We start from the raw sequence: 23,135 nt of genomic DNA on the forward strand, positions 1-23,135 counted from the left end.
ATGGAAAGAAAAACCCTGCTGGTGTTTGCCTCGGCCTTCATCTTTTCTCCAAAAGCTACCATACAAACTGCCCTCAATATCAGGTTCACTAAAGAAGTGTTTGTCAGAACTGCAAAGAAGCTAAGCATTTGGGAATCCGGAGCTAAGGGAATGGAGTGGGAGGCACGCCTGCATGCGAGTGGATAGATCAGGACTCCTAACACTGATGCAGAGCTGAGGACTAGAGTGGTAGGTAAAACGGATGCCAGTCACACTTTCCTCGGGAAGACGGGCAGGGAAGCGCGAACAGAAGCACCATAACCCTTGGTTCTTTAAACAAGACAGAATGACTCTGCCTGCCTTGGGACCCATACCTGGTGCTGAACTGGAAGCAGAACTGTCGGTGGCATCTAGGGACCCTTCGATATTCTCCTTGTTCTCCACCTGTTTCTTCAGTGTCCGGGTCTTGGAAGGAAGAATAGGTAATCGGGGCAGGTAGGGGACGACAGATGAGGCGGCGGCGGCCCTCCCAAGCTCCTCAGCTACCTCTGTGAGGAAGACAAGGAGACTGATAAAAAGAACAACTTCATGACAGAGCGAAGGAGTTCTTTTCAGAAAAGGCGTACAGCTGCGGAAGAACTGGAGAGTGCTAAGATGTGTAAATGGATCACAGAGATGCGCTCTATTTCTGTCTGGCTTCTTTTGCTCAACATTACATCTACAGATTCATCAATATTATTGCGTGGCAGGGTTTTTCCTCATTCCTGGGTACTGTTCAAATGTGAGAATGAATATACCAAAATTCACCTATTTGTTTCCAGTGTTTGGCTATTATGAATACGTTGCTAGGGACCATTCTGCTACATCTTTTGCTTCACAATTGCATAAGCAGGATGCATGGTCATGAGGTGCATATAAATTCAGCTTTTTCCTGCCGAACTATCTCTCCAAATGCCAGTACCAATCTACACTCCCACTAGCAACGTATAAAATTCTGGTTACTCTGCATACTTGCCCATTTTATGTTATGAGGTTTTTTGTTTGATTTTCCTTTTAGCCATTCTGGGGTAGGTATGTAAAGGGATTTCATTGTTTTATTTTGTACTTCTATGATGAGGAATGATCTTGAGCATGGCTTCATATGCTTACTGGTCATTTAGCTATCCTCGCTTACTAGTTCCTATTCAGAAGTTGAACAAAGCAGACAGATGTCTACAGATGCCTTTATTTTTCGGTTGCACCTTGTACTAAAAAGGAGGGGAGATACATTCCATTTCATGCAAATGAGAGTCTTGAAAAAAGGTTGAGCCATTAGTGACCTTTGTTGACTAAACCTGGCCATGGCTTCTGTGGCTTTTCCTGAGGCAAATACATAATTTGCTATTCATTTCTAAACAAAAATGAAGGCCAAAGGATCAATTAAATTGTGAAATTCTGTAATTATTTTATAACATCTTTTGGTAATTATTATTTTTAAATATGTTTTTATTGAGTTTTTTTAAACATATTTTTATTGATTTCAGAGAGGAAGGGAGGAGAGAGATAGAATCATCAATGATGAGAGTCATTGATCAGCTGCCTCCTGCACACCCCCTATTGGAGATCGAGCCCACAACCCAGGCATGTGCGTGCCCTTGACCAGAATCAAAACCAGGACCCTTCAGTCTGCAGACCAACACACTATCCACTAAGCCAAACCAGCTAGGGCTGTTTTTATTGAGTTTTAGAGAGAGAGGGAGAGGGGTAGAGAGATAGAAACATCAACGAGAGAGCAATATCACTGATCAGCTGCCTCCTATTGGTGACTGAACCCACAACCCTGGCATGTGCCTTGACGGGGAATCGAACCAGTGACCTCTTGATTTTTGGGTCAATGCTCAGCTGCTGAGCCACACTGGCCAGGCTGGTAATTATTTTAAAAAATTAGCATCCCACAAGAGTGGGTAAATGGCACATAATGCCAGCCAATACAATGAGATTTCGTTCTTACACTGCTATACAAACAGCTAGGAGACAGACATTACCTCAAGGATGCTGACAACTACGTCCAAAGCCACTTAGAGGATTTTGATGAAGAGATCAACATAGAAGCAAAAGTAAAGAAATGTTGGGTGCGAGTGGCTTTGGGAAAGAGGAAGGGGTAAGGAGGAAGACCTGAAGCTACTTGAGTCCATGGCTTCAACTGACTCTGAGATTAGCACCATCCCCATTTTTTCATGGTTTGGTTATAAGACAATAAATCCTCCTCTTATTACTTAAAGTTTGAGTTAGGTTTCCTTCACTTACAACTAATAAGTACATCCTTTAAAGGTAGGCGCTGTGTCTTATCTCCGTGTCCTCAGATCTAATATAGTCCTTGCCACAGATTAAAGCAGGGGTCCTCAAACTTTTTAAACAGGGGGCCAGTTCACTGTCCTTCAGACCATTGGAGGGCCGGACTATAGTTTAAAAAAAAAACTATGAACAAATTCCTATGCACACTGCACATATCTTATTTTGAAGTAAAAAAACAAAACGGGAACAAATACAGTATTTGTATTTGCATGTGGGCCGTAGTTTGAGGACCCCTGGATTAAATGCTTAATAATTATGGGTTGAATAACATTAATTTTCTTATTTAGCAGTAGTGAATTGAAATTAGCCTTAAAAGTGATAAGGGCTGATTTTCTAAAAAGACATAACATTTTCAAAAGAAGCAGAAATATTTAACTCGGGATTCAACAGAGGTTAAAAGTTGGCACAAAAGTACCAAAGATATTCATGACTTCTACCACTTTGACACCATAGGAAAAAGCACACAGAGAAGAGTTCTGTGGTAGGCAGCTGCCCAAGGGCCAGCTGTGCCCTCCCCAACCTGTAGAAATTCCATACATCAAAGAACTAGAATGTAAATACTAACTATTAAATTTGATGCTATACTTTTCCCTTTCTTCTCAGTGATAAATCACTGAGGAAAGCAGACAAAAATCAACTTGCCTGATTTCTTCTTCTAATATTTTAAAACTTGAACTTAAGCAGTAAGTTCTATGTTCAATTATGAAGGAAAGGAAAAATTTGAGAAATATGTATAACATTCTGGAACTATATCAAAGTGTCATAGGCAAGTTTGACTAAGAATGTTGTGGTTTTAGCTCTTTAGGAAAAGTCTCTCTTTATAACAAGTTTATTGTTTGACTTTTGCTGACAATTTTAGAAACAGTATACAAAAAAGCAGAAAACTGCCTATGTGTGTCCATACTGTTGTTTTTAGATAAGGGATCACACTGTTCACAGCTTAACTTAGCATGCTCATTCTAAACTCTTCTCCATGTCAATTCAAGAACATCATTTTAAATATTTAATTATATGAATATGATAATTAACAGCCCACTAGATATTTAAATTGTTCTTAACTTTTCAGTATTATAAACTATACTCTGATGGAATATTCTTGTAGCTAAATCTTTGTTTACACCCTTAATTACTCCCTTGGGATCTATTTTTAGAAATAAAATTTCTGGATATTGTTCTTATGACTTGGTTCTGCATTTGCTGGTATGGTTCAAGGAGCTGGAATATTTTTCAGACTGATTTTTCCCTCCTTCTCTTCCCTACATAAGTGTTAATGCTTAAAGAACTACTCAACTTACTCTCTTTATGAAGAGACTGAATTAATTTGCAATTAAAATATACTTTCAATATTAAAAATGATAGAAACACAAGACATTAAAAAAGGCAAAAAATAAAAAAAAGCAAAACAAGAAGAATGAAGGCCAAGAATTAATTCAATAACCTGAAATAGAGTTCCAAGCTACAAAAGTCCATCATTTTTGAAATATTATCACTATCCAGAACTAGCCACCAATAAACTACCAGATTCCTACCTTCGGAAATGCTGGAGTCATGGAACATGGTTTCAAAAGCTTGATGTGTTTCAGCAAAAGAGGGCCTGTCAGCAGGGCTCCACTTCCAGCCTATGTAACAAAAGGAGGAAATGCTAAAGCCCCCGGAGGAATGGACACCCCGTGGCGCGCCTGACAGCGAGTCCCCTGCATCAGGACGTGTGCCTCTTAAAGCAGAGCTGCAGCATGTTCACAATGATAGTGAGGCCGCTGCCTCTCAGTTCCGCTCAGAGGATAATGAACCCACTTCCTCGGGCAAGTCCCCCTATGCAGCCTCCGCTCCTATTCCCTCTACATAGGGGTGAGGAGGGATGGGAAGATAATTTAGAAAATGGCAAGTTTTTTTCACTGGAAAAATAAAAGTTAAACCCGTCTTCAAACTCACTCTAACCTTAGAAACCATGAGCTGTACATATTCAGGAATATAACCGACTATCCGAAAGGAGGAGCTTGCAGTTCATATTTGATGAAGACAGGGCAGCAGACAATGCCAATGCTCAATGAGAAAATAAGATTTATGCTCAAACACAACTGCACTTTACTACCACCTTCCATCTTCAAGGGGTAAGGTGCTTTGTTTATTCATCACTGAGGTTACGTCCATCTAGTCTTTAGCAATCATTTCCATCTAGTTGAAAGCAGTCCTCTCCCTACCTAACTCCAAACCCAATTTCTTATTATTCTATTTTTAAAAATATTTTAATTGACTTTTAGAGAGAGGAAGGGAGAGAGGGGGGCGAGAGAAACATCAACTGGCTGCCTCCCACATGTGCCCTGACTGGGGATCAAACCCACAACCTGAATATGTGCCCTGACTGGGAATCGAGCCTGCCACCTCTGGTGTACAGGACGATGTTCTAACCAACTGAGCCACACGGGCCAGGGCTCTTATTTTATTATCCTATTAAATGTGCAAGTGTTTCTGGGAAACTGACTCAACATTTCAGCCATGGACAATGATTCTTAGGATTCCAGTAAGACTCAATGGTATAGCATATGACATGCCAACTGGCTAATCAATGACCAACTCTTTATATGCCATGTGGTTATATTCAATCTAACACCATTACGAGGAAAAATGTTCCTAATTTTGCTAATCATCCCCAAAATGCTGACTCAGACCCTTAAACTTAAAATATGCAAAAATACTCACATGCTCTCATAAGTTCATAAACCTTAGGGGGGCATCCTTCAGGCTGTTCCATTCGATATCCCTTTTCCAGTAGATCATAGACCTGAGACAGGTCAATACCTGGATATGGTGACATTCCATAGGTAGCAATTTCCCACAACAGAACCCCAAAAGCTGCATAAGGGACAAAAAAAAGAGCTTAATGTTTCTTCTCTGATTTATTATTATTTTACACCGCTAGATAATTATCTTTCAAATTTTGGATAATATTCAATTACCAAAAGTATTCCTCCTATGATATCTGTCATGGGAACATTTGAGGTATGACCTGAAATACCAGGTATAAAGATGGCTTTCTTTATATTTCCCACCTTTAATTTAGACTTCCTTTACTACAATGAAGGAAAATAAACTATGACCATACAAGAAGTCTGGGGCATAATCAAACTATTCTTAGAATAATCTATAATCTAATTAATGAGTTTCACAGTTTTTATGTCAGCTAATATTAGAGGAGTAAATATAAAATTGAAATCAGATAAAATTCACAGTAGAAAAAAGAATTTGCTTGATCTTGTCACAGGTTTATTTCTGTGTTTGAGATTTCTGGTAAAGAGTGACTTAGAATCCTGCAATTATTTCTATTGGCCCACAATCCAAATTTCCAGACTGGTTCAGTCCACTGGGCTTGTACCAATTCATGGCAGTCGTTACCAGGATAAACATAGCTGAAACTTCAGCATGCCTTCCTTGAAAAGAGGATGCTATTCTGTATGTCCCAGCACTCTGGAAACAAGCACTAATACCTAATGTGGAAAACAGGGAGCTTTAAAGGATCTTTAGAACTCCAATGCAACATGAGAGTCTAGACCAGGGGTGGGCAAACTTTATGACTCGAGGGCCACAATGGGTTCTTAAACTGGACCGGGGGGCCGGAACAAAAGCATGGATGGAGTGTTTGTGTGAACTAATATAAATTCAAAGTGAACATCATTACATATAAGGGTACGGTCTTTTTTTTTTTTTTTAGTTTTATTCATTTCAAACGGGCCGGATCCGGCCCGCGGGCCGTAGTTTGCCCACGGCTGGTCTAGACTGTGAGCTCTCTAAAGCAGGACTTCCTTTTATTTTCTTCTTTACACTTCTTTCTATGCCAAGCACCTAGCACAATGCCTGATAATAGGTATTTAATAAATGCTTGCTGAATGATTGAAGAGGTGGGGGTAAAGACAGAGGAGACTGATCATGTAAAAGATAAGCTCTAGAGAATGAAGAGCATTTATATAAAGAAAATAACATACAAAAAAAAAGCCCCTTCCAACCTTACCCCAGACATCAGATTTAATTGAGAAGGTATTGTAGGCAAGGCTCTCTGGTGCTGTCCATTTAATAGGAAACTTGGCTCCAGCATGAGCAGTGTAGGTGTCTCCAGTCATCAATCTACTTAAGCCGAAGTCAGCCACTTTTACCACATGGTTTTCTCCCACTAGGCAGTTCCGAGCTGCAAGATCTCTGCAGGAAGAGGACCAACCCTAATGTGATTCTATTCAGATAAGGTGGAAAGTGACCATGAATGCTCTATTCTCGGTTCTTTGTGCCTCAAGCAGAGTTTATAAGTGCTTAACAGATATGGTAGGTTTTTATGATAATCACTAACATGGTAGAAAATCACTAATTATGTATCACTTGTAGAGTACTTATCAAGAGGCAATTACATGATGCTGGAATAAAGCAGGCTTCAGAAAACGGGTTCCTATTCATAAGTACTTAATGCAGGGGTTAGAGGTACCCACTCTACCCCCACTACACCCCCACATAGCCAAAAATCCATGTATACTTTTGACTCCCCAAAAATTCAGCTACTAAAAGTAGCTAACTACTGTTAGCTATGTATGTATTATAAACTGGATTCTTACAATAAAGTAAGCTAGAGAGAAGAAAATCATAAGGAAGAAAAAATACATTTACAGTACTATATGTAGTTATTGAAAAAAATCTGTGTATAAGTGGACCCTCACAGTTCAAACTCATGTTGTTCCAGTCAACTGCACATTGAGATAGGTTTTAGAGGTGCACATTGGGATAGGTTTTAGAGGTGCGCAACAGATACTTGTCTACAAGTGCTGAAGTTCTTTACTAAGACAGAAAGCTATTTTTTAAATAAGCTACTAGATGGAACAAAATGCTATTGAATACAGTCCTGGGCAAAATAAAGACCTGTTTTGAGAACAGCAAAGGCCTCTCATTAACACTTTAATCAGAGCACATAGGTTTATAAGTTGGAAATGACATCATAATGGGCCCTGTGAATGGGAAATTCCTTTCCTGAGTCATCTGGAAATTTCTGGAGAGGTTCTTGCCTTCTTCCCTTTATTTGCATGACAAGCAAGGTAGCTTCCTGGTTAATCACAGAAAATATTCAGGTTTACACACCTATGGATGAAATTCTTCTTCTCTAAATATTCCATTGCCGAAGATATCTGAGTGGCCATGTAAAGCAGTACAACTGCAGTCACCTCTTCTCGGTTGCATTCTCGGAGATAATCAAGGAGATTCCCATATGGCATGTATTCAGTCACAATGTAAAATGGTGGCTCCAAAGTACACACACCTTAGAATTCAAGAATAAAGTTTGTTTTATTAATCTATATTCAAACATTCCAAACAACTTTGACAAAATTAATCAACCATTTTAAAAAATCTTGTTTGTCAATAATCTTTTCCCTTCTTGCCATCACATTCTCTGACAATAATATAGCCAAGTTAATGAGATGGTTGATACGGGAGTCTCTACTTCCATTATATAATTCTGGAAATTCATATGCACTTGAGTATTTGCTGAGGGCAAAAGCAGAGTTACTTATATTAATTCCATAAGGGGTCAGAAGACCAAAATTTCTAGGGTTCTGTATATGCCCATGATTCCCATTCTCCACTAGGTGCTAAAGATCTAATCTTATCTAAAGAGGGAATATGCAAATTGACCATCATGCCATAACGGTCAAGATGGCTACACCCACATCGGAGGCAGGGATTCCATAACACAAGATGGCTGCACCCACAGCGGAGGCCAAGTCCCCGTAATGAGACTTAATGAGCAATCAGCAGGGACCTGAGGCTGCGTGGTGCTGGGCCGGGGCAGGGGACCTGAGGCTGCGCCCCCCGCCTGGTTGGGCTTGACAGAGGACCTGAAGCTCACTCCCCCGCCCAGTGGGGCTTGACAGGGGACCTCAGGGTGCACCCCCCCGCCCGGCAGGGCTTGACGGGGGACCTCAGGCCATGCCCCCTGCTCTGGTGCTGGGCCAGAGGACCTGAGGCCACACCCCCCGTGACTCTGGTTCCCGTGACTCTGGTTCCCGTGGCGCACCCCAGACTCTGACAGGAGGAAGATTTTCATATACATTTTACTAATTTTCTTTCATCTCTGACACTTCTATTATAAAGGGCAAATAGCAATATTAAAATATTTCCTCTTATTAATTCACTTTTAATGTGCATGAATTTCATGCACCAGGTCACTAGTCTAAAATAACCACAACTGTGCATATGTTGAAGACTATGTGAGCCCAGCCTGTAGTAATACTTTGTAAAAAGATTGTAATTGTTTCCATAGTCAAATACATGGCAGATTCCTTGTAAAGAATCAACAAGAAACTATTTCCTTTGGGATAGTTGGGTTCAATTTGAACACCCAAAGAATGTGGCCCAATTTTGAAAAGGGCAAAGGGTTCAGACACAGACTTCTTTGTGACCTGAACAGGTGAGAAATCAATCTACCAGAGCATAGAATTTTCAGTTGATCAAGGTAAATTGATGAGTGTGGTCACAATTTTTAATCTGCTTCTTTTTAACAGTTCTTTGTTTAGTGTCTACTTTGTGAAATTATTTTGTGATTTTTTTTTTATTTTTTTTTGTTAATCCTCACCCAAGGATACTTTTTCCCATTGATTTTTAAAGAGAGTGGAAAGGAGGGGGAGAGACAGAGAGAGAAAAACATAGAAGTGAGAGAGACACATCAATTGGTTGCCTCCCACACATGCCCCAACTGGGGTGGGGATTGAGCCTATAACCCAGGTACATGCCCTTGACCGGAATCAAACCCTTAACCCTTCAGTCCGAGGGCCAATGCTCTAACCACTGAGAAAAAACGGCCAGGGCTTATGATAGTTTTTTTATTTGGAATTATTTTAAACGATTCTGAACTTTGAATCTGGGGCAATCACTACAAACTGGGTAGTTTTACACATTGCAATCAATCCAGGCCACTGTTTCTTAGGCAACTTTTAAACACAGAGCCCGTTGATTAACATAACAACCATTTATTGAAGTAGATTCACACTTGGAGCTTCCACCATGGTGATTTAAGGGAGGATTTGGAGATAATGGGGTGTTGGGGAACAAGCAGCTTTGAGGAAACCTCTGGCTTAGGCAAGCTTCCTCACCTAATAGCTGTACCAGATTAGGATGTTTGATTTCCTTCATCACTGCAGCTTCTTTCAGGAACTCCTCCACCTCCATGGTATCTTCCTGGAAAAGGGGGAACAATAAAAAGAGAGAGAGAAGAGGAATATTTATTTATTTCAGAGTGAACCCCCATCTTAACTATTTGAATCAACTCACAATCCTAAAACTTCAGGTTTTTGTGGCAGGGGGGTGGGAGGGGTGGGCGGGGGTGTGTTTTGTTGTTGTTAATCCTCACTGAGGTTATTTTTTTCCACTGATTTTTAGAGAGAGTGGTAGGGAGGGAGGATGAGGGAGGGAGGGGGTGTAAGAGAAAAACACTGATGTGAGAGACACATAAATTGGCTGCCTCCTACATGCACACAACTGGGGCCTCGGATAGAACCCTCAACCCAGGTACATGCCCTTGACTGGGAATCAAACCCATGACCCCTCAGTGTGAAGACTGATACTCTAACCACTGAACCCACTGGCCAGGGTGAAAAACTTCAGCTTTAAAAAATGGTATGTTTTGAGTATTTTAACATCTACATCGAAAATCTTATCATAACCTAATATGCTCTACAGAAGTCCAATTAAGAAAGAAAAATATTGTTAAATTTATCCAGTATTTAAAATGAGTAAAAATTAGCAGGGTGAGCAAAATTCAGCAAGCACATCCTATCACAGCTGAAGCACACACAGGAGACCTAGATAACTCAGTTTTCTGACAGTTTATGTCCCAATAAAACTCAGCTTTCAAAGAGGAGACAATAGTGGTTTACGTGTTTGTTTTCCTGACAAATTCTTTAAGGAGCGATGCATGCTTGCAAGGCCTTAAATATTGTTTCATACTCAAAATATGCTTAATAAACGCTTGCTGAAAAGAACTGACCATGACTCAGAGCTGAAGAGCAGCCCTTACGAGTGATGTGGTAGAGCCACTGAGGCACACGGGAGAATCTTCAGAGAACAGGATGAGAGTGAGAACCCTGCAATCTGATAGGATGCTTAAAGAGGAGAGCTGGTGCAGGGAAAAAGACTTCTGTGAATATTAAGAATAAGAAGTAGTCTATTCTCCTGGGGGAGAGGGAGAGAGAGAGGGGAGAGAGGGGGAAAGAGAGGAAGGGGGTAGGGAAGAGCAAACCAGAGAGAGTACCCATGATCCTCAGACAATGCATGAAGAATTCTGTCCAGCAGGGGGTGTGCTGAGGAAGCAAAACAAGCTGTTTCGCTTTATAACTAGTAATTTGCTTCTAACCTCCCACTAAGATCTCCATCAACAGCCTCCAGAGACAAACATTCCCCACATGTGGGTTTCACTGCACTGCAATGAATAATCTTCCTCTGCACTGTCAACAATGGCACTAGGGTTGATCATCACCATGTGCTGATCAGGGTGGCAACAGTGGGTGGAAAGTGTTCCCCAGTTAAAGAGGGGCGGGGCATGCTGGTATTTCCAAGTGATTCAGCACAAAAGAAGAAGATGCCCGAGCACTGTAATTCTCAGCAACCCACCTTCAATGTTTTCACAGCAACCGTCAGGCTGTATTTCTTCCAGACGCCAACGTAAACCTCTCCATACTGACCACCCCCAAGCTTGTGCTTCATGGTAATATCTGTTCGTTCCATTTCCCATTTGTCATGGATGGGGGACACACCGTAAACTGTAGGCTTGTTACACTTGGGTGCGGGGTAGTGCAATGTTGTCACCAGCCCATCAGCCACTGTGGAGTGATGGTGGACAAGCTCTGCTAAGGTGCTGAAGCGGCTCTCAGCGGTCACATATACCTGGTGAGAAAGGCAGGAGAAAAGCTAAGTCAACTTGAAAAGAGATCAAAAAAAATTTTTTTAAGTCCTCACCCAAGGAAATGTTTATTCACTTTTTTTAGAGAGAGTGGAAGGGAGAAGGAGAGAGAAACATCAACCGGTTGCCTCCTACATGCACCCCAACCAGGGATTGAAACTGCAACCTAGGTATGTGCCCTGTCCAGGAATTGAACCCGCAACCTTTGGTGTACAGGACAATGCTCCAATTAACTGAGCCACCCGGCCAGGGTCAGAAATTGTTTTTAAAGCCCATTTTTTCATTGATCTGAAGGTATAGACCTAGGAGGTTATCTTATTGAGGTAAATCAAAGAATTAAATGATGATGGTAAGGGATAACACAGAATTTCAGTTTCATCTTACTTTTAACCTACTCTTCCTATGCTTACTAAATTAGCTCTAGTCTTGGGGGAAAAACTTCAATGATAGCTTTCTGGATCATCGATATCATTGGTCCTCAAATACTTTTTAAGCATGCAATTCAACTATATTATACAAATAAAGGAAGAGATTCTCTGATTAAAGTAGGCAAGAGGGAACTCGACCTCCTGTGAGTTTATCAAATACCCCCTCAGAATCTTGCACAGAACATAATTTGAAAACCACTGTTTCAATTTTTCTGGTAGAGCAAGGATATCAAATGCTATAATTTTTATTTAATTAGGATGTGCTTTTGAGTGTCTAGACCAGTGGTCGGCAAACTCATTAGTCAACAAAGCCAAATATCAATAGTACAACAATTGAAATTTCTTTTGAGAGCCAAATTTTTTAAACTTAAACTATATAGGTAGGTACATTGTTATTAACTTAATTAGGGTACTCCTAAGACTTAGGAAGAGCCACACTCAAGGGGCCAAAGAGCCACATGTGGCTCGCGAGCCGCAGTTTGCCGACCACAGGTCTAGACCATTTAAAAAAGAGTCACAATTTTATTTCAGAGGGTCTATTAACAAAACAGTAGTTAATCTGTGATAGGCAGTAAGTGTAAAGTAATATAGCAGTCTTTGGGCCTTACTGTATACAGAAAAGTGTACAATAAATGGAGAATTACTGATTTTTATAAAATGAACTCACATCTCCCACACCAAGAATTATAACATCACCAGCACCCCAGCAGCTTCTCCTGTGCCCTCCCATCTATATACCCCTGTAAAGATGACCATTTTGCTGACTTCTATTTAGCACCTTAGATTACCTTTGCCTGCCTCTTAACTCTAAACAAATGGAATCATACAATAGGTACTATTTTCTTTCACTCAATTTTTTTCAAGTTTAATTTTTAATTTATTAGAACCCACTAAGTGATGCTTTAAAAAGTTTTCATCAAGTTAACACTTAATTCAGGCAAAAATACATTTAAGAAACTTAAATCTTAAGGCAGAAGTAAAACATTGTAAGACCAGCATGTCTAATACAGACTGTAGAATGTCAGAACTTTAAGAGATTTACATAGTATTTTTATAGTGTTAAAATGTTAATATAGTCAAAAATATTGTCTATTTATCCAAGATTCTGTTTATAAAATTTCTAGATTGCTCAACTTTTTTATTGTGATATAATTCACATACCATAAAATTTACCATTTTCAAGTATACAATTCAGTGGTTTTAGTATATTCAACAAGGCTGTCCAACCATCACCACTATCTAACTCTAGAATGTTTTCCTCACCCCACAAAGAAACCCATACCCCCTAGTAGTCATTCCCTCTGCCCCATCCCTTTCCCAGACAACCACTGATCCCTTTTGCTCCATTTTATTTGTAAGGTTCCTCTATGGCAGGGATCAGCAAACTTTTCTGTGAAGGGGCAGACAGAAAATATTTTAGGCTTCTAGCCATAGCACCTCTGTTGAAACTACTCAAATTTGCTGTAATAATGAGAAAGCAGCCATGGACAGTACATAAACAAATGGGTGTGGCTATATTCCAATAAAATTTTATTTTAAAAACAGGGAGCTGACGGGCCATAGTTTTCCTGAAGTTTGCATATCAGTACTATGGTCATCTTTGTTGTTATATGAGATTGCATTTTACGATTTATTAGTTCATTCCACTATTGTTAGACAGTTAGGAGAGTCTAGTTTAGGGCTATTACAACTGACGCTGCTATGAACATTCCTGTGCATGCCTTCTGTACACATATGCACTCATTTCTGTTGGGTATATAACCAGAAGAAGAGCTGTCTCTTGTATATTATTACTTATCTGCTTCTATTTGGTTTCATCAAGAGACAATATAAGACAGTGTGAAAGAGAAAGAGAATTCCTAATTTTCTTATTTCCTACTTTATACCAGCCATTATGCTTTATGGAAATTATTTCATTTAATCCTCACAAGAATGCAATAAAGTGAGATGGGAAATTGAGGCTTATGTAAGATCACAAAGCTCTAAATAAATGGTGGAGTTACACAGCAAACCAGGACCTGCTTGCTCCAGAGCCTGTGCTTTTCCCCTAGTATGCATTTCCCCGAGAGGAAAAGAATGGAAGAAATGATTCAATTTACATTTACTGTTCAATAGAGGAACTAACATAAGCCTATGCTTTATAGTTTATAAAGTGAAACCGTTACATTTTAAAACAACCATTCTAAACTGGTTGGTCTCTCCAACATGTAAACTGCTAAGTGATTCATCTACTTGTATTAACACTAGTGGCCTGGTGCATGGATACGTGCACATTGAAAGGAAATTAATTAGAAAGATTCACGCAGTAATTACATTACTGCAAAAAATTCTATGTCAAAATAGTGTATATATTATAAAATTAAAACACGCGTGCGATTGGTGCCAGCGAGAACTTTATATGTATAGCGCATGCGCGAGTCAACGTTTATTTTTAAATTGCCAATGCATGTCATGTGTACCGGCCGAATGGTCAGTCGGTCAGACAGTAGGTCAGATGGTCAGATGGACAGTTGGTCACTTAGCCTTTTATATATACATACATACATACACATATATAGAGAGATATATTAATGATCAACACCAGTCTTAGAAGCCTAAATTCTTACTCTGTTAACTTTCGTGTAGAGTTTATTATAATTTTCAGATGTAAGATTTAACTTATAAATTCTATACAGCCCTCGCCGGTTTGGCGCAGTAGATAGAGCGTTGGCCTGTGGACTGAAGGGTCCCAGGTTCGATTCCAGTCAGGGGCACATGCCTGGATTGCAGGCTTCATCCAACATGAAGGAGGCAGCCAATCAATGATTCCCTCTCATCACTGATGTTTCTATCTCTCTCTTCCTCTCTGAAATCAATAAAAATATATTTAAAAAATAAATTCTATACCATGCATTAGATGTATGTCTATTTACATATTAACAATCATTAGAACAGCTAACTTATCCAGCAATTTCCTTTATTCTTCACATTTAGTTCATCATTAAACTTCTATTATAATACTGTTTTAAATTTCCATTACCATATTCTTTTGAAAAAAACTCTCTTTAACATGCCAAACAGCCCTAACTCACATCAGTGATTATTTTCTTTCGTCAGACATAAAAACTATATTCTTCAGTCATTCTGAATATAATTTCTAAGGAGCAGCCCATCCACACCTAAAGGTGGTCGCCAGTCTTACCTTGCCATCTGTGGTGGTATTGATCCTGTAGTGATACACGCGCCCCTCGTACCTGAGCGAAATGGACAGCTGCCCGGGGCTGCTCTCACTTTCTCGCACCAGGAAACTGCCATTGATTAAACTGCTGAGTAGATACTCAGCTGCACTGCGTGACACAGGTCCGTGGTACCAGGAATGTTTTTCCAGACTGTTTACTGGGGTGATGTAGTTGCTTGGCACCCAACCTTGGCCATTCTTAGAGCGAACTTCACTCCACTCACCATTCTGATTGTAACCAAGGACTCGTAGCTTTTCACCTAGTCATAAGGTTATCACAGAATGAGATGTTAACACTTTGTCTCAAAAGCAATTTATTATCAAACTTTAAACTCATTGAAAAATAAATCAGGAACTTTTATGCCAACAAATGTGTTTTTAAATAATGAAAACAGCCCTAGCTGGTTTGGCTCAGTGGATAAAGCGCTGGCCTGCAGACTTCAGGGTCCCAGGTTCAATTCCATTTAAGAAAGGGCACATGCCCAGGAGGCAGCCAATCAGTGATTCTGTCTCATCACTGATGTTTCCATCTCTCTCTCCCTTCCTCTCTCTGAAATCAATAAAAATATCTAAAAAATAATAATGAAAACAAACTTGGCTGTTCATGATATCCTCCACTGATCTCTTTCATTTGTAGCTTAAACAAAAGAAGCATAGTTAAAAGTGGCATTTTGGCATTTACTACAGGTTTTCAAAGGTTTTTATACCAACTAAAAATGTCTTTAGAAAACTCCATGTATACCAAGATAAAAAGATTACTCAAATGGCTGGAAATGACATAGTCTCTCCCTTCAAAAACATTTTTTTGTTCATTTTTTCTTCCCAAAACAGTTAGTCAAGGAATGTATCTTATATGGTTCAATGTTAACAAGCAGTCAAGGATTAAGGATAAGCTATGGGAAACACAACATTACTTCTAAATTTCACATGGCACCAAGGCAACAAAACCAACAATGTAAAAAAAAAAAAAAAAAAGCACCGACCACAGAGCTTTCAGCAATGTTTTCAGAAAGAAAATTGTTTGGGGGATGGGAAGTGAGTAGTGAGGACTCTCAAAGCACAATCTTTTCCAAGACTCAAGTTTTAAATAGATATAGTTTCCCAGTTTCCCTCCCATTCCCCATGAAGAATGAGTCACTCCTATCCATTCTTCTAAAATTAGTGTGTGGGAAAGGAAGCTGAGTCTGATGTTGGAACCCAAGACTCAAGTTACTCAAAGTATCTTTTGCTAATGACTTCTGTGTACTTGATTGCTCCATTAAAGTTGTAAACATCAACTTCAGGCTCCAGCAACATATACCTTGCCCCTACACTCGCAGCATGGACAAGACAGAAAAGCAAATGAGATATCATTAGTAATAACTGCCCACCTAAACAATCCTTCCAATTTAGGCCCCTCACTCTGAAGAGATGCAGCCTTCCTATAGAGTTCACACCCACTTCTCAGTGTCAGAATGCAGAAAAATGCCAAATCAATCAAGAGCATATGGTCCAGTTATCAGGCAAAGGCGATTGAGGAAAAACTCAGAATCATTATTATGACAGTTATCTAACTTTTCTCAGTGGTTTACAGAAATGTCTACCACAGGATAACTTCCTATTGGCTCTTACTATCTCTCACCCAAGAGACTTGGATATGAGACATTCAGTGAGAAAAAACACAGGAGTATGGATTCATATGCATTTTATATATATAAAATATACATATGTATAAATAGGAGTGTGGTGGTGGAAACGCACAGGGAAAAAATCTTAGTACTGCTAGAAAAACAAAATAAAACTTGCGCTGTAGCTTTTCTCTTTTACTCCCTGAGAACTAGAAAAGATAAAACACTTAAGTATTTTACTAAGCATATTATTATCGCTTCCTTATAAAGAACTGGTAATGATCGGTAATCAAATTAGGCTACAGTGAAACACCCTAGGTTTTTGTCTGATTTCCCCTCTTTTTGGCAGTTAGGAGAAGAATTTTCTACTCTGGAAGGAAACTGACAGGGGTATGAGCTGGTAGGGATACAAAGCATTACCCTATTGATAGAGCAATCCTGGTAGAACTTTGTTTCTTACTTCAAGCAAATTACTATCTTCAAACAAAGGGAAGTAAAATAATAATTATTTTATTGTTTAAATACATTTTCTTATATTTAAAATAATTAAAAAGCTTTAGCATAACATTATTTTATATTAATAAGGACCTGATATAAAAATCTGGCATTTCATTGGTTTTATGAGAAATCCCTGCTGGCCGTAAGGTAAAGGGAATCCTATTCCTTGAGCTGCACACTAGTGGTTGCCACAACTGGTAATTGAAGACTCAATAAACTTTATCAATGTTTCCTCAGTGACTGAGCTATCTTGGAAAATACTGACATGCAAATTATATCTAGGAAAGAATGTTCTGAGTCACAGCTTCACAAACTTCTCCACTGACGTATCAGGATCTATTGTAACTCAAAAAGACAACCACAAGAATAAATTTCTATGAAGTCCTTTGTTTTATCCTAAAACTTTCTTCCCAATGCATAAACACACATCTCTCACACATTCATCCCACCCCCAAAACTACCCAAAATCTTTAAGTAAATTGACACGAGGAATAATGCACTTTACTTTTCTTGTGCCTTTGGAACCTCCTGGCTCATGCACACATGCCATCACACTCACTCTGGGACATATTAATACCCCAGTTTGAGAAACTCAGGGTTTTTTGTTTGATTTAAAAATATTTTTATTTATTTCAGAGAGGAAGGGAGAAGGGGGAGATACAAACATCAATGATGAGAGAGAATCATTGATCGGCTGCCTTGTGCACGCCCCGTATTGGGGATCAAGCCTGCAACCCGGGCATGTGCCCTTGACCAGAATCAAACCTGGGACCCTTCAGTCTGCAGACCAATGCTCCATCCACTAAGTCAAATCAACTAAGGTGAGAAGCTCAGTTTTTAGCATTTCTGCTTTTGATGAATCTGGCCAAATTTCAAAAACTGATATATCTAAAAATTTTATTTAAAGGTAACATTCCTTGAATGGAGGCTTATGTTCTTAATTTGGTATGTCCACTCCCAATTAATATCTACCTCATTCTGAACGTAACAAATAAAAGGAATATATTTGGCCCAGCTGGTGTGGCTCAGTGTTTGAGAGTCAACCTATGAACCAGGAGGTCACAGTTCGATTCCTGGTCAGAGCACATGCCTGGGTTGCAGGCTCGACTCTCAGTAGGATCCCCAGGAGGCAGCCAATCAATGATTCTCACTCATCATTGATGTTTCTATCTCTCTCCCTCTCCCTTCCTCTCTGAAATCAATAAAAATATATATTTTTTAAAAGGCATATGTTTGACAAATATTACTTAACATGACAGTTCTGTGGAGTGAAAAATTCTCCTGAAATATATTTTTTCCCAGTAAGTTCAAAAGATAAGAACTTAGGCAAATTAGCAATCCAATTCATGTACACAATGACAACCTCCCATTCTTCTATTTCTTTCTCATAAAAGTTTCATATTTTCTATCCTTGTTCAAAAAACCAATAATGGATGATTTTATTTGGTCATGTTCTTAGTGTTCCCTTTTATAAGAATTTACTACCAAAATAAACTAATCTGAGAATATTACTACAATAGAAACACTTCGTACTGTTCCTTATAAACTGATCCATATAAACACAAATGAGAGATAAACTGCCTAGGCCAGTGGTCGGCAAACTCATTAGTCAACAGAGCCAAATATCAACAGTACAACGATTGAAATTTCTTTTCAGAGCCAAATTTTTTAAACTTAAACTATATAGGTAGGTACATTGTCATTAACTTAATTAGGGCACTCCTAAACTGGCCTTTGCTAAAAATGTCCTCAATCTGAGGGGTCAACCTCAGCGAACTATCCCCACTTCTTCTAACACCACTTCTTCAAAATAGACTCGCCCAGGCCGAAAACCTACTTCTGCCAATGGGCCACGAAGTTTCTTTCTTTTTTCTTTTTTTAAATATATTGTATTGATTTTTTACAGAAAGGAAGGGAGAGGGATAGAGAGTTAGAAACACCGATGAGAGAGAAACATCGATCAGCTGCCTCCTGCACACCCCCTACTAGAGATGTGCCCGCAACCAGGGTACATGCCCTTGACCGGGATCGAACCCGGGACCCTTCAGTCCGCAGGCCAATGCTCTATCCACTGAGCCAAACCGGTTAGGGCGGGCCACGAAGTTTCAATCGCACTGTACGTGCGCACCCGCACGTGGTATTTTGTGGAAGAGCCACACTCAAGGGGCCAAAGAGCCGCATGTGGCTCGCGAGCTGCGGTTTGCCGACCACTGGCCTAGGCCAGTGCTGCTCACGGCAAGTCCACAATAAGATAAGAGGCTTATGCCAGGCTGTGAATCACTAGACTACTTTCTTCATGCCGAAAGTCTTGCTAAAAAAAGAAAAAAGAAATGTCAGCTGAACTAAATAATAGTGTACTTGGTGATGTAGTTGGTTTGCATTTTGGGTACAATTTTTAATCTCATTGCAAACTGATAACAAACAGTTCTGAGACAGGCAGCCAGTCACGGACAACATGATTCAATCAATGAGAAGAGATGTACAGTGAACCCTACCTCCGAAGCAGATGAATGCTGACATATTACATATAATATAAATTCTGAGAATAAGGAAAGTTTGTGTATATTGTATGGTGTTTTTTCTAAAATACTTTATCTCATTTTATCCTTAATAAGCCTATAAAGTAGACAAAGTGGCATTACCCCATACACAAGTTTAAAAAAAAAATTACACCCTGGCCGGTGTTGCTAAGTGGTTTGAGTTCCACCCTATGCACTGAAGAGTCTGGGGTTGGATTCCCAGTTAGGTCACATACCTGGGTTTCAGGTTCAAGCCCCGGAAGGGTGCATGCACATAAGGCAACTGATCAATGTTTCCTTCTTTTTTTCTCTCTCTCTCCCTCTACCTCACCCACTCCCTCTCTCTCTCCTCTTCTCTCTAGAATCAATGAAAAACATATTCTCACTTTTTAAAAACAGACAATTATGAACCAAAAGCATCTGGGCCCAGATCACCTAGCTAATTTTAGAGGCAGAATCTAGAACAGACCCCTTTATCTTCTATCCACTAATGAAAACTGAAAAGTAAGGGGTATTACTCAGAAGCTCACCTTTAGTGATGCTGAGTGTGTTGTCACCACTTGCTACAAAATCATAAAGTGCAACAAAGAGATTAGGATCACTCTCAGTGGCTCCCAGCAAGTTTTCCTTAGAGCTCCACCTGATGGCCTCGTTCAGTGCTTGGGGTTCAACATCACAACCATAGGGGCGGTGCAAGGCTTCTGAAAGACATAAGAGGAAAAAGAAATTCACATTAAGTTCATCTGAAATTGACAGCTGGAAATTCATTTGAATTCAGTAAGTAGGCAGTATTTTAGCTGCTGGCATAGATGGACGGCTCCAGGGAGGGACATAACTATATAGTCGTAGAATAATAAAGAATGAGCAAATGTCCCCTAAACACAAGAGAAATCTACTTGTTGAAAATGTAACAAGATAGAGAAAAGACAAAATGAAAAGAACACAGTTAACTGTGATTTATATGCAGTCACCTAAATCAGAAATTAATAGGAAAAGCAGTTTTCTCAAAATGGAAAGAAGAAATCTCAAAAAAAACTGGCAATTTGTTTTATAAAAATACAATATTTTGTTATGGTGGAGTGGTGGTTTTAAGAAGGAATAGTTATGTTTTATAAATCCTCCCAAACTCCCCTCCTTCCCTTAATCTGTCCATATAAAACAAACTGTGAAAAAGATAACAGATTTTTAAAAATATGTACATATTGTGTAAATCCAGATCCTCCATTTACATGTAAAAATAGTGCTTCTAGAAAAAAAATCCTAAAATTACCTGTTAAACAACAGAAAAATGTTTTGGTTTCAAACAATATTCTCACCATTCCAAAATAATTTTGTGTTACCATGCAACACTGTCTTTAATAGTTTACAATTGTTGTTTTAATGAAAAAAATTCTACCCTATTTTCTTTTCCTTGGTGATACATTTTTGTAAAATAGGAACTTAAATGAATGCTCTAGAAAATATCACCAACAATATATATTTATTGAGTTTCTGTCATGTGTAATGGTGGAAGCCTTGTAAGACCTGGTTTCTTCCTCAAGGCTTTATGGTTCTTAAGTTTAGTCATACTACACAAACCATCTTTTTACAGCTCAGGTCAATTATACAAAAAATACTCTGTTCTTCTAGCAGCAATTTTCTTAAGAACTGGAATTATTTTTAGCAGCTATGTGCCACCAACTTTTCTATTATGTCTCTCTTTCTCCTCCAATCATTTTTAATTTAAAACTGGTTTTTATCATATTTACAGGAGAATAAGCCTTTAATCTGTGGTTTTATTTCTTCTCAAATCCATTCCCTCCTCTCCATCTCTATAGCCAATGCCTTAGTTCAAATCCCCATCGTCTCTCACCTGGACTACTGCCTCCAGTCTTGTCTCCCTCAAATCCATCCTCCACACAGCTGGCAAAGTGATCTATTCAAAACAAAAATTTGACCATGTCACTCTTCTTAAGATTATTCTTCAATAGTTTACCATCAAGCTAAAATCTCTTTAATATGGTCTTCAAGGGCTTTAAGATCAGGTCTCCTATTTCTCTAGCTTTACCTCCACCCACTCCACATCTCAAATTTTAAATGTTAACATACACTGTGATGCTTCCTATCTTTTCACCTTTGTTCACACTGTCCTGTCTATCTGGAATGTGGTCTCATTCCACACTTTTCTTGACTGGCTGGCTCATTTCATAACACTCAGCTCCAATAACCTCCCCTAAGAAGCCTCACAGATTCCTCCTCCTAGTGCTCTCAAAAAAACACTGCATTTGCTGTATTAATACCTTCTATCTTTATCTTTACTATATCCTCAATTCATGTTTGTCTCCCAAACCTTACAAAGTATTCTTTGGCATAAGAATGGCACTTTTTCTTTCTAGCAAGGAGTTATATGTGTTCAATAACTGTTGATTGGATGAATGACCAAATTACACAAAAACGTGACAGAAAACAATGGCATGTATTTTAATATTAAAATAGCATTAACCAATGTTTTAAAAATGGCTGCATCACTGTCTATACATGAAAGAGACAGAAATCCCTGTTGTAGGTTGATCTGTAATTCTTAACAGTTTTAGAGTTTATTTCACTTCATCACATTCCTTCTTCTCTTAAATATGTATTTAAAATTCCACAGCTAATTAAATTTTATTTTAAATTTAGAATAACTATGACAAACCTAAAGATATGTCCAAATGTCCTGACAGTTAATTTGAAACAAATGTGTTGCTCTTTGTTTAAAGGCAGAGTTATAGTGACTGGGAATTAGAATTATAAAATGAACAAAACACTGTATTATATGAAACGTCCTTTAAACTGGCCACATGTTCTATGTTATTATTTATTCTAATGAAAAATTATCTACTTTAGCAGAATTTCCATTGGGTTATGAAATGACAACCCTTTATTAACATAAACAGAAGTACAAAGAATATTCACAATATTTATGAGGTTCCATACTAAACATAACATGATCCACACTGATGTTTCTTGCCAGTGATGGCATAACATGATTATTACTCTGTTTAATGTTTATCAAACAATTCAAGTACATTTCCTTCTTTTTAAGTATAAGTACCCTTATTTGAAATTATAAGAGGAACAAAAATCAAGGGTAGCTTAACTTCTGTATTATCCACTAAAGGTCCGATGCACAAAACTCGTGCAAGGGTAGGCCCTCGCAGCCCTGGCTTTGTCCAAAAGGTCATCTGGAAGGTCATCCGGACGGTAGTTCTGCTGTTTGGCCGTTCAGTTGATTTGCATATTACACTTTTATTATTATAGACTAGAGGCCCAGTGCACAAAAATTTGTGCACTGGGGGGTGGGGAGGGGTCCCCCAGCCCGGCCTGTGCCCTCTCACAGTCTGGGACCCCTCGGGAGATAACGACCTGCTGGCTTAGGCCTGCTCCCGGGTGGCAGAGGGTACGCCCAATCCCTAGGTGCAGCCTCTGGTCAGGCTCAGAGCAGGGCCGATTGGGGAGTTGGGGCGCCAGCCCCTCATGCAGAGCAGGGCGGATCAGGAGGTTGCGATGCCACCCTCAGTCATGCTCAGGGTAGGGCCAATTGGGGGGTTGGGGCACCGCCCCCTGTCACACTCAAGGCAGGGTCGATGGGGAGGTTGCGGCGCCACC

At 39.3% G+C, this 23,135-nt stretch overlaps 1 protein-coding gene across 10 annotated transcripts in view; it reads right to left on the reverse strand.

Moving 5' to 3' along the window:
• The window catches only part of ABL2 (ABL proto-oncogene 2, non-receptor tyrosine kinase), an 89,867-nt gene that overhangs the window by 11,127 nt on the left and 55,605 nt on the right, over positions 1 to 23,135 (reverse strand). For 7 of the 10 annotated variants that reach the window (XR_011468740.1, XR_011468739.1, XR_011468738.1 and 4 more), the window contains exons 2-11: positions 21,361 to 21,423; positions 20,039 to 20,209; positions 14,849 to 15,144; positions 10,951 to 11,223; positions 9,435 to 9,519; positions 7,426 to 7,603; positions 6,320 to 6,504; positions 5,014 to 5,166; positions 3,843 to 3,932; positions 354 to 527 (exon numbers count right to left, since the gene is read on the reverse strand). Coding sequence is in view for 7 of the 10 variants with exons in the window: in XM_070397278.1 (XP_070253379.1) it covers positions 354 to 527; positions 3,843 to 3,932; positions 5,014 to 5,166; positions 6,320 to 6,504; positions 7,426 to 7,603; positions 9,435 to 9,519; positions 10,951 to 11,223; positions 14,849 to 15,144; positions 20,039 to 20,209; positions 21,361 to 21,423 (1,668 nt within the window). In the remaining 3 variants the exon portion in view is untranslated. The remainder of the gene's footprint in view (positions 1 to 353; positions 528 to 3,842; positions 3,933 to 5,013; positions 5,167 to 6,319; positions 6,505 to 7,425; positions 7,604 to 9,434; positions 9,520 to 10,950; positions 11,224 to 14,848; positions 15,145 to 20,038; positions 20,210 to 21,360; positions 21,424 to 23,135) is intronic. The other 3 variants (XM_070397280.1, XM_070397277.1, XM_070397281.1) reach the window with 1 other exon arrangement.

The sequence above is a fragment of the Myotis yumanensis genome, unplaced genomic scaffold (assembly GCF_028538775.1).
Source record: "Myotis yumanensis isolate MYYU_CA2020_CCGP unplaced genomic scaffold, mMyoYum1.0.hap1 SCAF_17, whole genome shotgun sequence".
In the NCBI taxonomy this organism is placed as follows: domain Eukaryota; kingdom Metazoa; phylum Chordata; class Mammalia; order Chiroptera; family Vespertilionidae; genus Myotis; species Myotis yumanensis.